The following is a 17,093-nucleotide window of genomic DNA, read 5'->3' as shown; positions in this document are numbered from 1 at the left end:
GGCATAATTATATATTTATATATATAATAAATAATATTCACTTCTATTACGAATCAATAGGTACCATTTAATTCATGCAAATAAATTAGATTTGTGCCCTTACTATTGTGTTATTGTGTATGATAAATTCGTATTGCAGGTATATAAACATATGCTTACGTCATACTATTTATTGAACATTCCACACATTGCGTGCCCTCGTGTCTTCAATAATCAAAATATATAAAAGCACAAAACAAATATGCGTAGGTATAATTATTGTGTACCTCGATTTTTTCGTATCTCTTATCAATCGCGTAACCATTCGATCCGAATTTAATGCATTCAATTTCAGGCGGCTTTTTAGCGTAACACATTTAAATCAGTTAATTACTTGCTTAGCGGTGAAAACATGCTTTATGACGTCAAATGCGTAGTCGTTCGGCAATCGTGCACCTGAAATCTGTATCTTATTGTCACGAGACGGATCTCGTACGGACACACTCCCAGTGGACGCCATGAAAAAACCGCTCATTTTACTACTAATTAATTTACACCAAGTAAATTGTTAATTATTTACATATGTGCCGTGAAACGTGTATGACTAGAAATGGGATACGGCAAAGTTTGAAATTTTCATCGATATTGCGTAATATGTACTGTGTGTGAAGTAAATAAGTATCCAAGTATTTTTAATATTTCACAACCGTTCATGCTTGACACTCACATCGCACTATACGTATATGCATGGGCTTAAAATGCTATATTGCAAGTAATTGCATATAGATGAAAATTTGGGGGGCAAGACCTCCCAAAAAATATTTTTTCATATCCACCACAAATATAATATATTGAATAAAAATACCAAGAACAATATTGTCCTCAATGAAGCGTATAGAAGAGTACGAGTATAAAACCGTTTCTCAAATTTGACTATTGACAATATTGAAAGGTATATTGTCAATTTATTAAAAAAAACAAAAATTTATTAAAACTATATAGTTTAAAACTTATTTAATGATGGGCCATTTTTATAAAAATAACATTTAAATTATTTTGTTATAAATTATAATATAAATGTAAATGTATGTTTAATATAACAACTTACAAGTATATAAACCTAGATAACTTATAGTAGAACGGTGTGGAGAATATTTTTGCATAGATTTATGTACAAAATATAATATGAAATTATACAAAAAAAAATCGATATCTTCGATGCACCTATGTGATCTAAAATAGGTATTAGTCTATATCTGTCAAAAGGCATTCTTTCCATACCTATATGCGTATATTATATTATGTACTTATTTATGAAAATGATGGTCGTTAATATTATGGGGTTTCAACACATGAATATTCACTACTATAAGGAATACCAGGTACCTCGTTACTGCAATCGCGTTTCGATTTCTAAACGGAAAACCCGATTTCATTTTTATTTTTATATCTTCCGTTCACGACTTATACGTTTGCGTGACAATTGTATTCACGACGTAGTTTACGCAATTTGTTTTCAAAAAGTAGTTGGATTTTTTTTTATTCATTTCCGCTTCCGTTTCACAAGAAATATATGAGATAGTTGTGTTGTTATTCGAAAATGCACCAATAAGATAATAACGAATATACCTACTATAGATACTAACAGTATAATATTATAATATTATGTGACACACATTTAGCTATACAATAATATTTTCAAAATAATTTATAACGCATGTTATTACAAAAAAACCTTTTATATTTTTCGTTATGTAAAGTATATCATATTGTAAATTTGTATGCATAATATATTAATATGATATAGGTGTATATTTTTATTGAGTTTACACAAATTTACATCTCAACACTGTTATGCTCCGACGTGTTAAGTATGATTGGAAACCACCAGGAACAAAAACTTTCGAACATTTGAATGAAAATGCCTCTGCAGTTAAATGAAATAGAACAATTGGCTGAATATGAATACGACGCTGAAATATAAGTCAAGAAGTAAGATTTGTTCGTAAGCGACCGAAAAAATAAGCGTTGCCTTTTGATATCTCAAAGACAATACAAATATGATCATAATATGTTAATATTATGATATATCATTATATATATATTATTATTATTATTATTATTATTATATATATATATATTATTAATATATCATAATTTTAGAATTTAATTTCATACATATAATATTTATTGTCAGTAAATTTAAATGTGTTATAGGTAATATTCATGGAAACTTTCGAATATCACCCCTCACAGAAAACATAGTACAATATCATTTCCCTTAAAATTTCACTTTAAATTTTTAAATAAAATAAAAAAAAGTTTTGATAATTTTCATGCCAATGGAAAAATTACAATAGGTATCTATATAAAAAATATGTATTTATATTCGTATTACCTTAAAGTTATTCGACTTTTATTTATGACTCATGTATTAACTTATAATACAAGTAAGTAGTATAACTTGCTTGATTTTATCCGTTAAAAAATATAATTCTAAATAGGTACCACTTTAAATTTATATAAATAAACTTATAAATATATATTTATAAAATTATATTATACTCTCTTGGTCATATTCACTTGTTTTTATATGTATCTCATTCAATTATTGTCCATAAATGGGTAATAAAAGATATTTTGTTTTATTGAAAAATATATTATTGTACCTTTTTATTACAGTATACAGTATACACCATAATATACAGCCATACAGGTACTAATATATTTTTTACATAACCAATGGAACCAAAAAATTACAACCATTCAGAGTTAATTGTTTAAAAAATACTGCTCTACTGTATTTACACCATCCTTTAATTGTAACTCTAATCATACTAATAAGTAAGTAATAATTGAGACATTTTAAATAATTTTATAAAATCATGTTTCATTTTTTTTAAATAAGTAAAAATATAATGTTATATTTTCACTAATATAATTTAATATTATGATATTGAATAAAATGATTCTGGAAAAATACCCGGAGCTCACGAATGACAATGACATAAGTGACGTTGAAAAATGATTGCATACCGAAATTCAATTTGCAATCGCAATAATAATGGAAAGAACATATAAAGCGACTATAACTCCGTTTGGTGTGGTAGTGTGTCCCAGAGGGCAACCCTTTAGGGAAAGGTGGGAAGTATGATAGTGGGCGGAACTGTGGAGGGAATAACATTTCAACAAAACGCGAATCGGTCAAAAACAGGAAGTGAACTTCCGGTTTTGAAGGCGTCCGGAGTCCGTTGTTGGACTGTGAAATAATAAATCTTCTAAGGGTAAAACAAACTCATCCTCGTGCCAGGAAGTACGTGGTGTCGGCGTTGAAATGATATGAGTATAGGACATAAAATGTATAATGCAATAACCACACGACTTTTTTTACTTTTAGATTCCGAGCAGAGCGATGAATATATTGGTCTTACAATGATACTTTTTTTGTGTGTCTGTCATCACCTTTTGGAACATTAGTCATTCAGTAAAAATGTTTTAATATTCAACTTTGAGGGTGCTTTCTAGTAATAGTATATCTACTTTTCTAGCAGAAATAATTTTAAAAATATTCTTAGAGATATTTTTTGAAACGAAATTTTTAACTTTATTTTAGTATTTTTGACTAAAGTTGACAAAACATTTTTCAAGTCAAAAATGTTGGAAATTTAATACAAAGTTTCTCAAAACATATTTTTTACATATTATAGCAATTTAAATACATCGAAAATATTTATGCATATTTTTTTAACTGATTGTTGATGTTCAAATTTCTATGATATTGGATAGTTATATTATAACGATTTGAGTTATTTTGTTGTATTTATAAAACTACTATTAGAGAATATATTTCTTACCGTTACATATATATTTAATATATATTATATACTATATACTTAGTATTAAAAAATGTCGATAGAAATAGAGGTTAATAATAGTTAATATAATATAATATATTTCTACTAATCATGAAAATAAACATTTCCATATATCGTATTATTTTGAAGACATAGTATAACAGGATGACAATTTATTTTAACTTAACATTTCGTAATATGCATGCGCTAAATAATTATAAATAACTGCAGCAGCATACCTATGAAGCCCATCAACATTACATTTAGAAAAAAATCATATCATATATGTTACACACATCAACAAATCACAACGTTCAATATGTATTTATGTAGGTAGTTTAAATACCTGGGTGGATAGGCCCATAGGGAAAAAAGGATTTTCCCTGTGGGTCCCGTCTATGTTAATGTTGGAGTGCCCACTCGGGTCTACACATTGTTTTTTTGCAGAATATAATATTCACCAAACAGGAATAGTATAAATTTAAAACTATTCATTTTTATATAAATTATTATTACTTACTGTTATTTTTAACAATTTAATGATAGATACCACGACAAGTCAATAATTTGCTTAAGGATTTTTAACAGAGTGTTTTAAATTTTTATCGTTAATCGAAGACGAAAATACCCTCGTATGTGTCCCTAATCCTCCCCCCCCCCCCCCGCCATATTGTGTTTTTATATTGGCCGACATTTAGTACGGAATTTGTACGAATTTGTACGATAAGACCCTCAGTTTGTACAAATATTTTTTCGAAGTTATATAAGAATTTGTGTAGGGGCTATAGAAACTCCAACCCCTCTCCCCCCTTCCATATTTCCCAAAATTACTTATTTATGTGAAACTTCTATGGAGATATTTAGTATGAAATTTGTAAAAATGTGTATGACCTTACGCGAAATTTTTCAAAAATCCCTTATAACCGAAAAAAGCATTTTCCTCATATGCCATTTTTCCAGCCCCTCACCAAACTAAAAATACGTTTTCGCATGAAACATTTTATTTATAGGTAAAGATGTTAGATTGAATATCTAATAGCGAAGCGACCAAATTTTTTTTCAAACATTTCTATGTAACATAAATACTATCTATCCACCCGCGCCTGGTACATACCATATCCTATTGATATTATAATTATTAATCCTGTGTTTGTATTACAGTATACTTGAGTACCAATTAAAATACATTGAAGGTACGGCACGCGTATTAACGAATTATATAACCTAGATTTAGAATTGAAAAACTAGGTATTCAGCATAGTTTTTTTTTAATGCAAAATACTATCATCAGAGTCAAAATGTGAATTTTTGAATACAATTTTCATTATAATATAATTATTATGTTGATACGTTTTATCTATCACGAATCATTAATTTATAAATTATAAACAATTTTTTTTTTAAAAGCCAGACATTTTGAATAAATACCGAATAACAAATTAAGAATAATTATTATAAAAATAAAAAGTCTGAGGCACTCGGGGACTGCTGCGGTAAAGCTATTGCATAGCAATTTTGTAGCTATGTATCATGTAATTATGACTATATTTATTTTTGTATGACATTAATTCAAGTTTTTTTTGTTGATAATGGTAGATAAACACCGTACGGAAATATTTTATTTGAGACTTTTTTGCTTAGCAACTAGTTAGACTGTAAATAACAAAAATAATAATAACATCTTACGGTCACGCTTTTTCGTTACGAAAAATGTTTTTTCAGTCACCACGCCAGGCCCGCGATGAAAGCTATGCAATAGCTTAAAAATTATAAGTCAAACGTTAAAATTATTTCAAAAGCCATTTTCGACATTTTATTTAACGACTACCTTAATTAATTAAATTTTTATTATTTCCGATCTCTTTCAATTTTTTTTACTGCAAAAAAAATCATCTTGGATTTATATTAATGTATAATAATATATTTATTGTAATAAATTTATTTTCAAAACTGCAAAGTATTTTTAGTCAACCACAGTTGTGATTATAAATAATGGAGATAAATAATGAAAAAGTTCAAATATATTTGTCATATTTCTCAAGTATAATTAATAATTAATTATAGGTACTAACCTTCTATTCAACGATTATAATCTCTAAAACATACATTATAATGTTATAATACAGCAATTTTCAACTGTTGTTCCGTTGGCTTTTGAGAGTTTTTTTTATAAATAATTATATTAATTAAAAATACAAACAATAAGTCATATTTATTATTTACCAAATTAGTTATTTTGCTTAATAAAGTAAAATGTTGTCTATCTAATTAGAAGAAAACTTTGTTTATGGCTGAGAACATATTGTGTATCGTGTTTTTTAAGTTAAATTTATAATACATTTTCAAAACACTTTCTAATAACATATTAACATACTATATGTATCAAAATTAAATTAGAACATTACATTTTTGAAACGACATACCTAACACATAACTATAAAGCCCACTCCACATTAAATCTAAATCAAGAAAATAAAAACCTTGAACACGTTTTCATAAAAACCATACCTATAGTTGGAAGAGGCTATATTATATTATATACTTTAAAAATTAAAAATTAAATAAAGAATTTAAAAAAAAAAACTGTGTGTGTCAGTTCGCATGCCTGCAAAAGTGAATACGGGAATGGTAGCGGTGAAATTGTTTAATTGATCGATAAAACACAAACTTAACATATATCAATATATCTTTAGATGTGCGGTATCAACGTTTTACCGTATACCATACTTAGTCGTATTTGGCCGAACAAATACGGTAATTACCGTACACCTGATTACACGTAGCAGTAACTATGAACTACCGGAGCCCACCTGGTTGTTAGAGCCACAAAATATATTATTATATAGTACAGAGTACCAGATAATGTGTACGGGGCACAAACAATATATTGATTTTTATATAATCTATGATAAATACATGATACATATTATTATGTCCCATCCATGTATATATTATTATCTATGAGTATGGAAGTCAAAAGTCTATATTATAAAAAAAAAATATGGTTAAAAATTTACGTCAGCAACGGTTGTCAAAGCGCGTTAATAACGCAAGGATTTGATACAGCGTAAGGAAATCCGCTGTCACCTATGAAGTATACACTTCAAAAATAAAACGTGAATTAATTTAAGTTTTGAAAAACTATTTCAACAGTTGCCTACTATGTTGTATTATTATTTTTAACTAGTTGAATTATAATAATTCCTTTTGTTAAAATATAATGTAAATAGACTTTATTTTATGATGTGGGTTTTTTTAATGTGTAGAGGTCTTAAGAAATTATTGTTTTATGTTTGAACAACTTGGACTTTTGCCAAAAGTAGACACACGATAAACTATTTCATTAACTACATTCCAAATGTAATTGTTTTTGTTTTCCTTGTATGATGTATTATATACATGTAAATACAACTAAAAGTTGTACACGAACAATTATACATGATTAAATAATTTTCTGCCTGAAATTTTAAATCTAAAAAAGATAAATTGTATCTCGTGCACATCGGTTAGATAAAGAAAATTGGTTCTTCGATCTATTTTATGGGATACACAAGTTGCAATCTTCAGAAATATTTGTTACTAATTTTAATAATACATTCAAGATACATTTAAAAATATATATTTATCAATTTTAAACAGTGCAGAATACATACGTATAAGTTCCAATAATTAGAATTTTAATAAATTGGAATGGCCGAGTACCTGTACCTATATATAATTAATTTCAAAAATATATTAAGATAGTATTATTAAAGTGTACTCAAAATCAATAAAAATTGTTATTTGACTAAGATATTTAACACTAAGCTTAAAAATGGATGACAATATAATTACTTACACCATAAATATGTTCTCTAAATATGGTTATAATTAATTACTATATAAGAACCAGTCTCTCATATTATACTACTTTAAACAAAATATAGGTGGTATCTATTGTACCTTATACCTATAGTTTATAATATTAATAATAGTACTTATCCTAAATACTTATTTCTTTTAAATTTAACGATAATTTTCGCGTTTAATGAAAAGACATTTATTTTGTAATATAGATATTACCAATATTCATATGTAATAGTTTGTAAACATATTTTAAATTATTATGTCCCAATAAAAGTGATAATTAATTATTTATTTTCTATAATATATATACAAAAGTACATAGTACAAAGAAAATTGACTTTTTTTATTTAGAACGAATTTTAAGTACCTACTCACGTACTAACAGATGAAAAAAGAAACGTCAATATATTTTAGTTTTTAGTCTTCAAAGTTTCCAATAAAGATTAAAGATACATAATACATTTCTCGTTTGGAATACTTTCTTTCATTCACAAATTAAAACATATTGAAATAATATATTAAAATCGATATTTGAAATAATTATGCATATCTGTGTAATTCTGGATTTCATATAAGATCACAAACAATTCAACAGAAACATTTTATATTAACTGGATTTATCACTAATTTGCTATATTTTAAATATCAATTGTTATATGATTTCACAGTATATAATATCAACTTTATAACACAAGCAAACTGTCCACAGTTCATTTTATTTTATTTATTTATTTGTTTATTAACTTTCAACAAAAATGTATTATAGCTATAATAGTTCATATTATTACAACGTTAGTTATATTTTTAATCCATCATGAGCCGTAACCTATATTATTATGTTAAAATATATAAGTGAATGGCAATTATGTATATACTATTAAGTACCTATTATTTCAGTATGATGTATTTTGTTTAGTTATTTGTAATTTATTCATCAGAAACAATACAAATTTCAGCTTATGATAAAGTGTATTGGAATAAAATAACCTTATACTCGCATAACATAGGTACCTAAAGTGTTTATTTTAAAAATGCAAATTTCAAATAAAAAAAAAAAGATAAAAGATATTCATGAGTAGCATCAGATTTTTATTGTTAATTAATTTTCATGTATTATTATTTATTAATGATATTGACTTTTAAAAATATAAACCAAAATTGTTTAAGCTGAGATATTGTTGTAAATGTTTTAAATAATATTTTAATATTATACTCGGATGAGTTTAAAGGTCAAATGTTTTTTTTTACAACTTTTTCTTTAAGTGTACGATTCAACAAGTCTAGTTAGAAGTTTAAACATAGAGATTTAATTAATTATATACATTTTGATCTTAATTTTCATAGATTGTTATAAGTATGTCATATGTCTTAAATATTCCGACCAAAATATAAAACAAAAAAATAAATAAGTATTACATTTATTTTACAATATTTATTTCTTTATTTATTAATGTTTGTTGTAGGTAGGTACTCAAACTAATTTTTTGTTTTATTTTTCAAAAAAAAGTGATACTCTCCGGTAGTTTCTAACAACAATACGTACAATTTATAAAATAAGCAAGTACTAAAACTTAGTATGTAACTTAGTTGATTTCATTTCTATCATTTTTGTATCATACAAAAAAATTAAATCGCGATACGTCATGATACATGATTAAATTTAAATACATTTTTATTTATTTGGTATTTTACAATATACTGAATACTTTATAATTCTTCGTAACATTTATTTTAAATCAACTACCATTTTGATTTTATTTGTAATATGAATAATATGAGATTCCAGTTTTAAACCGTATCTATTTGATCTACATGGATATATTATACTTATGTAGTATGTAGGTTTAATGTGTCGTCATTATACAATAAATTATTCAAGCCTTTTAAACCTGTAGTAGAATATAATAATAAATAAATAATTTAAAATTTGCAAAGATGTTAGTTATTGTTTGTTTTTTAAAAATTAAAAATTCTCATTGGGTTTTTGTATAGGTACTCTTAAAATATATAACTGCTGGATATAGAGGTCAGTCAGCATTCACATTGTTACGTTGTTTTACTCAACTCATAATAAATATCCTAATATTACCTCCAATACTTGATAAAACTACTGATAAAATTACTAATAAGATTCAACATCCAATAATTAAATTTGTCTGCTTAAAAATTGAAACTTTTGAAGAATTCGTGTAAAAATGCTAACAATTATAAATATTTTGATTGTAATGTAAACAATATTAATTTAGAACATACATATTATGTTATTATGCCATTTAATTTATTGATGTAATGTCCAAATTGAATACTTATACAGATATACAGTTATCTTAAATGATTTCCTTAACTCATTATTTATTTGATCTATACTGAGTTTTACTCAAGGTTTTACTTGTTAATTAAGTTATGTTAAGTTAAAACATTTATAAAAATAAAAATTTTAACTAAAAATTTATAAAAAGATAATAATTTTTAATGTACATTTGTTTTTTTCAAAAAACAAAAAAATATATTTTAGAAAACTTCATTAACTATTATTTTAATATTCAATATTATAACAGTAAAGTTTTCTCCTGAATAGAGACTTACTGACATAATAGAAAATTTCACATTGTGTATAATATGACATTTTAAGAACTGATCAATTTAATTATATATAGTTAAAAATTAACAGTGATTACTTAACAGACAAATATATTGTTTTAAAAACTGTTTATTTTGTATATGTATTAAAATAAAAAATACATATATTATATAAAAACGTATTGAGGGTAAAAGTTTGACAAAGAGCTATACATTGGTAATGTTATGTGTGTAGTCACACGTCTTTTGGACGTTCGGCGTATTTAAGTAGACTCGTGAACCATATTCCACTTAAAACCCGATATTTTGGACTAAGGGATTGGTCTCAAGAATAAAACTATAAGCTGTGCGAACAACAATAATTATTATTGTACAAGAAATCGGTATCGTACCTGTGGCGACGATGACGAGATAAACGACGACGACCAACAGCTTGGACCACATGGCGCCGCACGCAATGATCGCGACTGTACAACCGGCTGACGGCAACTGAGGACGCATCCGCGGTTGTGTGCCGATTGGCGGCGCAAACGATACTACCGGCAGAGCACGCGTGCTGTTAGGCCCAACGCTGCCGTCGCCGTTGCCTCCACCGCCGCCGCCGCCGACTCATAATATTATAATACGTACAACAATATCTGCCGAGCACCTTTGTCCGGAAATGGAATTATTTTCCAGATTCATCCACTCATTGTGTTTAACGCCTTTATAATCAAATTCGCTCGCACACGTGACTCTTACTACGATAGTTTCTTGACGTCGTTTTTTAGTCCACAGACAAATATTATCATGGATAAGATCGAAGAGTAAAGACGTGTAAAGCACTTTTCATTAGTAGTTATTAATTCCTAATTAGTTAGGTATGTATATATATATCGATGTCCGATGAAATGGATATACGTATTATAAATATAGATGACTTATGTAAATGGATTTCAATATTATAAGTATATTATTATTTCTTGTAAAACATTTATAGGCAGAAATTGTATTCTATATTTTGTATTGATTTTAGAATGATAATATGTGTTCTTTTTGTATACTATTTTGTGTACTATGTGTACACAATTTATAGTAGAAAAATTCTTTGACATTAACTTTGAAGGTGGTTTTTACCTTTTAGAAGAAAATTGAAACTAGTTGGAACTTTTGGGAAGTCAAAATTGAAAATTCCCAGTATTTTTTAAATTAATCAGGAAAAGAAAGGTAAAACGGTAATCTAAATCCAGTTTCTTTTTTTAAGTATTGAAATTCAACAAAAAATAACCGTAGGTGCTTGAAGTTTTCACAGATTATCTATACTTACTACCTACCTTTTTTTTTTTATCATGATTACATGTAATTGATATAATTTATATAATTTATATATGAACTACATTGTATGAATGATTGACATTTTAGAAATTTTAATTTATTTTTTGATATGTTCATACAATTTTTCATAGCTGGATAATTTAATACAAGATTTCCCCTGAGCTTCTCTTACAGTAAGTAATTAAAAAATATCAAAAATATTATATTTAGTCACATATTTTTGGTTTGCATCTAAATTCTAATGCTGTTAAAGCGTTACTCAATTTTAAATGTATATAGATAGAATAGCTTTATTAGCCTAAATGACAAAATATAATACAATACAGAAAATTATATCCATTCATAATAACTATTCTATTATCTGTAACCTATTGCAACTCTATTTATAAACAAAAAATATTCAAATTATGTGAGCCGAAACAAAATTTATATGGTAGCCATGATATAGTGACCTACATGAGTTGAAAATAAAGCTACAAAGTACAACCGTCCCCTCCCCTCCCCTCCCTGCCAAATCACATGGAGTCTATTGAGTATTGATACAACTGTTTTTGTCAATGTAAGTAGTAAAGTTAATAAAAGTAGTCTCTATCAGACAAAGAAAGAAATATTAATTTATATACAAAATATATATAATATATAGATATAATTTAAATCAATAATATTGTATTACACGATCCATATTTTTTATACAATTAGTGAATTAGACAAGGCTTGAAAGTTGAAACCGTTATTAAAATTGTCGGTTAATTTCCCAAATCTCCGGGTAATTACCTGTTTCAAGCCCTGTAATTAGCATAATATTTTAGATTGTTGTTAATAGGAATGAAGTCATTCATTAAAGATTATTACATCTGTAATATTATATTATGATCAGAGCAAAATAATGTATTGGTTTTAAAATGATGTGTGTTTTTTTTTCTGTCCGTCAGCAACATTTTGGATAGTAAGCGTGCTTCAATTTTTGAGATCAGCATCTTTTCTGATAGAAAAGTGAACCTAGTTGGTGCTTTTGGGAGGTCATGATTGAAAACTCCAAGTAGTTTTAAAAAGCGTCGAGATAGATTTTTAATTTCTAACGCTTTGTTTATCACTATAGCAACGAATAATAATATTATAAGGACTACGCTAGCCGCTCAGAATCGTTATTTGTATACAATGGTTTATCATTGTATTTAAATATAACACATCCATTACAACTACTGTTGTAATGTACAATATTAGTACTGCAGATCGGTACCCACTTGTCCACTTTTTTTAGTATATTACTCAATAGTCACTGCAACATTTTCTTTTGAGAATTGTTTTGATGTTATATATTACCTAGGTATTTATTTATAAAAATTTTACTATTTAAAATTTAAATAATTCAATACAAAAATAAAATGAGGCCGAGGTTTAATAAAAAATTATATTTGTATTGGTGGGTTGGAAATTGTAATATGTCAATGATCTCTGTACCACTAGAAACTGAGACCAATTTACGCCACTGCGAGTACAGTAATTTCGATGAACGTGCACGACATAATCATGTTTGTGAATCGTTACCATATTTATTTTTACCCTTATCAAACTTATAGTTAAAAGAACATTGTTACACACATTTTTGTTTGCACGGTGGTTTTTTACGATATTTCAATATTTAAGCAAGTTATGAGTAGGTATGTAAAATATTACATTTTCAAAATTCTCACAATTTTTTAAACGTGATTTTTAACGACCTAATACTTATAGTTAATAAGCTTAAACAAAAAAGTTGGGCAAGTGGATGTCGATCTGCTGTACTGTAGGTTACAAGTAGATCACTTTAATGGATGGTGAAATGGTATTAAATTTGAAGCCTATGATATATTATAAGTATGTTCGATGATATTATTGTGAATAAAGTAATTTATTTATCTATTTACGAGACCTGGTTTTAAATTTTCAATTCTTAGCTATAAATGTTGAAAAATATATAAATATTTAACTACAAAATCGTTATTAAATTTTAAATTTAATACATTTTGTCAAAATACGAACTAAAAATGCTTATAAAAAATTTGTACCTGCATATGTATTTTTAATATTTTTCAACTGCTATTGTAACAATATAAGGATTCTTGTATTAAATTTCACACTTTTTGACCCAACAAATAATATTTTATTGACATCTATTGAAAAAAACTAAAAAAAAATTGAAAATTGAAAATTTTGGTAAAGAGCTCGAAATGAGTCAAAATATTATCGTGTATATAAAATACTAATATAAATATTCAGTGATAACTGTTAACAATTTTGAATAAAAGCCCAAATAGTTATGTATAATTTATTATCGTTATGACGTTATAAAAAGTGTGGATATAGTTTTGTTCTTTAAACTATTTTACCTATAACATTGGCTGCTGATGTTTGGCATTATGAGACCTAGGAGATATCCAATTATCACTGAACATCAATATGTAATACTGTTATAATACCAAAATAATTCTGTGATAATGCTGCCATAGGTTTATACTATATATAATATAATATGTATTGTTATTTTTCTATTTAAATGTTACATGTTGATGTTTTTTTTTATTAGGTGATTTATATAATGTTTTTTTTTATTTTATACATAATATTATTAATATAAAAATCGCGCAAGTGGGTAACATTCTGCAGTACATTACTGTGTCTAGAGAAGTCACTTTGATAGATATATGGTGTTAAATTTGAATTCATTGCTATATTATACAATTATTGAATACGAAAAACGATTCTGAGCGAAGACGGCCTGTCAGCCTATAATATTACTAACTACTAAGTATATTTTATGATATTAACATATTATTATTGTGGTTAAAGTAATTATATCAATATTACAACTATAGTAAGTTAAATTAATTTTTGCCGAAAAAATTGCATTTAAAATATCATTGCGTGTATAAAATATAATAATGAATATACTTTAAAAGTATCAAGTTCTCAAAAATAATATTTTTAAATTACAACAAAACAACTATCTATAATCTTTATATTCAAATATTTATTTTCATAAGCATGAACTACTTACGTAGAGTCTTGTTTTAAATTATCAATATTTCTTTTTTATTATTGGTCTAGAGCCTAGCAACTATGGCCATTAGCTATTGTGGGGGTTACAGTTGTAACGGTACACTTAGGCCATTAGGTGGTTTATTTTTTTTAATTGTGGGAGAGGGTAATGTACATTTTTGCTTAGGTGTTTGTGTTTGGTTTTTGGCAGAATTTCAAATTGGGCAACCCGTAAGTTTCTGCCATGCCTGGTCGGGGGATGGCGGCCTCTCTCTTTAGACAGTTGCGCCTGCCCAGAGAGAGGAGCCACCCGTTGTCGAAATTCGAACCGGCGAAAGGTACGTGTCGGATCCGACGCCAAAGTCCGTTCTGCCACTCCGTCCCCTAATTATCAGTCTTGAGCCATAAAAATTGAAAATTTTATAAATTCATTTCTTCAAAATAATTTGCAAATTTTTAAATTAAATGCTTTAAAAAAAAATCATAACTAAGCATTTTTAATATTTTTATTTGCTATTATAACAATGTATTATTGTATTATTATATTATTATTATTATTAGCCTTGTATTAAATTTTCAATTTTTTTAACCAAATTAAAAAAATGTTATTGACATTTATAGAAAAAAAACTAAAAATATTGAATATTTCAGATGTCTGTAAACAACTCAAAACAAGTATCCTACGGTTATTTATCTTTGAATTACAATAAAATTAAAAAAATTAAAAATTGAGTTAACATCCAATATCATTAAAATTTGAAATTCAAACGCTCATAACAATAATTTGACTTTCCAGTAAATATTTTTATTTTTTTTGTTAAAAGTAGACAAACTTATGAGGAAGCTTATGAAAAATGCTAGTATAAACATTCAGTGAAATTTCATGTATCTATGGTAATAGTTTTTTAGAGTTACTTATACCAAAAACCAAAATTAATTTTGTCAAAAACCGATTATGCGTAACAGTTCTCGTTTCTTTTCAAAACTATTGGGATTTTAAATTCACAAATGCACCAACTAGATTCTCTTTCCCACCAGAAAAGATATTGAAGTTGAAAACCTTAACATTATTTCATCTACTTATCGTGTACACAGGTACACAACAAAAACACATCATTGTAATAGGAAAGCCTGGGCATATACGCGTTAAAAAGTTAAAAGTTAAGTTAATTTTAATTTTTAACTTACCTAACTTATTTTAATTTATATTAACTTAATAAATAACGAGTTACTTTTAATCAAATTCAAGTTAAGTAAATTTATAAATAATTAAATAATAAAAATAAAAATTTTTATTGATATTACATAACCATTTACTAGAATAGGGAATTACAAATATAGTTAAATCAATTTCTTAAATAAATATTTATAAATATAAATATTTTACTGAAGTATAAAGTTGGCTATATTCTCAAACAGCTTTGGACTTTTAGTACCCTGAAAAAGTATTCAGAGTTTAAAATTAAGTACATTCTTAAATACCATGTTATTTTTATTTAATAATTTAAAAAAAATGTACTTATCTGTATTAGTGTATTAATAAATCAAAAGGTTTAATTAGTTTTGGCATTTTCAATTTTGTATTTTTCTCGTACCTACTTCATAATTCTATTAATTCAGTACCCATGTATTGAAAAGCTATTGGCTATTTCTTGTGTTCAATAATATTTATGATTTTTATTATTTAAACCATATTACTGGGTGTTTATAAAGATATTATAAAAAAAAAAATAATAACTTAACTTAACTTAAGTTAATAAGTTAATTGAAAATGTTCATATATCTTTTATCTTAACTAAGTTAAAAAAAATTAGGTTAACTTTTAACTATTAACTGAGTTAAAATGTTTTACATTAACTTAACTTAACTCAGTTAAAAATTATCATTAACTTGCCCAGGCTTAGTAATAGGTACCTACCTATAAATCCTGAAAAAAAAACCTGAAATAAAACCTTTGAGGGGGTCTAATAATTATTCTTTTATTTTTTTAGTTAAGGGCAATTTAACTTTTTTTTAAACAAAACAGAATGGGTTTCAAAACTATGTGATAGGCATATTTGCCGTTGTATCTTCAAATTTTTTCAACTTTTTATCGTATTTTTTTATTTGGTAACTCAAAGCCTATAAATATAACACTATTACATTATTACCTACACTATTTTACTAGGAATTAGTACAATTATAGTAGGTTAAATTCATTTTTGCCAAAAAAGAATTCATTTGAGAATGTCATTGCGTTATACGCATGACTAACAAATAATTAGAATATTTTTGAGATTTTGAACAAATGTTATAAACATATATCGGGTGATTCTTTTATCAAACAACACTCATTATTTCAAAAAGTGAAAATTTTTTTGAAAATATTTTTTTACATAGTTTCAAGTTGCTTATAAAACAACGTTTTTATTAAAAAATTATATTTTTTATCCTAGTAATTTTTTAAGTTTTTTACTTTTTTGAATGACAACGTAGGGTTTTAATTTTATCTTCAAGCGAAGA

At 26.2% G+C, this 17,093-nt stretch overlaps 1 protein-coding gene across 1 annotated transcript in view; it reads right to left on the bottom strand.

Annotated features, from left to right (window-relative positions):
• The window catches only part of LOC100160795, a 431,282-nt gene extending 420,491 nt beyond the window's left edge, over nt 1–10,791 (bottom strand). The window contains exon 1 of the mRNA XM_029487291.1: nt 10,652–10,791. Within this exon, the coding sequence (XP_029343151.1) occupies nt 10,652–10,760 (109 nt within the window). The 5' untranslated portion in view covers nt 10,761–10,791. The remainder of the gene's footprint in view (nt 1–10,651) is intronic.
• Between the last annotated feature and the right edge of the window lie 6,302 nt (nt 10,792–17,093).

This window comes from Acyrthosiphon pisum, chromosome X (genome assembly GCF_005508785.2).
Source record: "Acyrthosiphon pisum isolate AL4f chromosome X, pea_aphid_22Mar2018_4r6ur, whole genome shotgun sequence".
NCBI lineage: Eukaryota > Metazoa > Arthropoda > Insecta > Hemiptera > Aphididae > Acyrthosiphon > Acyrthosiphon pisum.
This window is presented reverse-complemented; position numbering and strand designations above follow the sequence as displayed.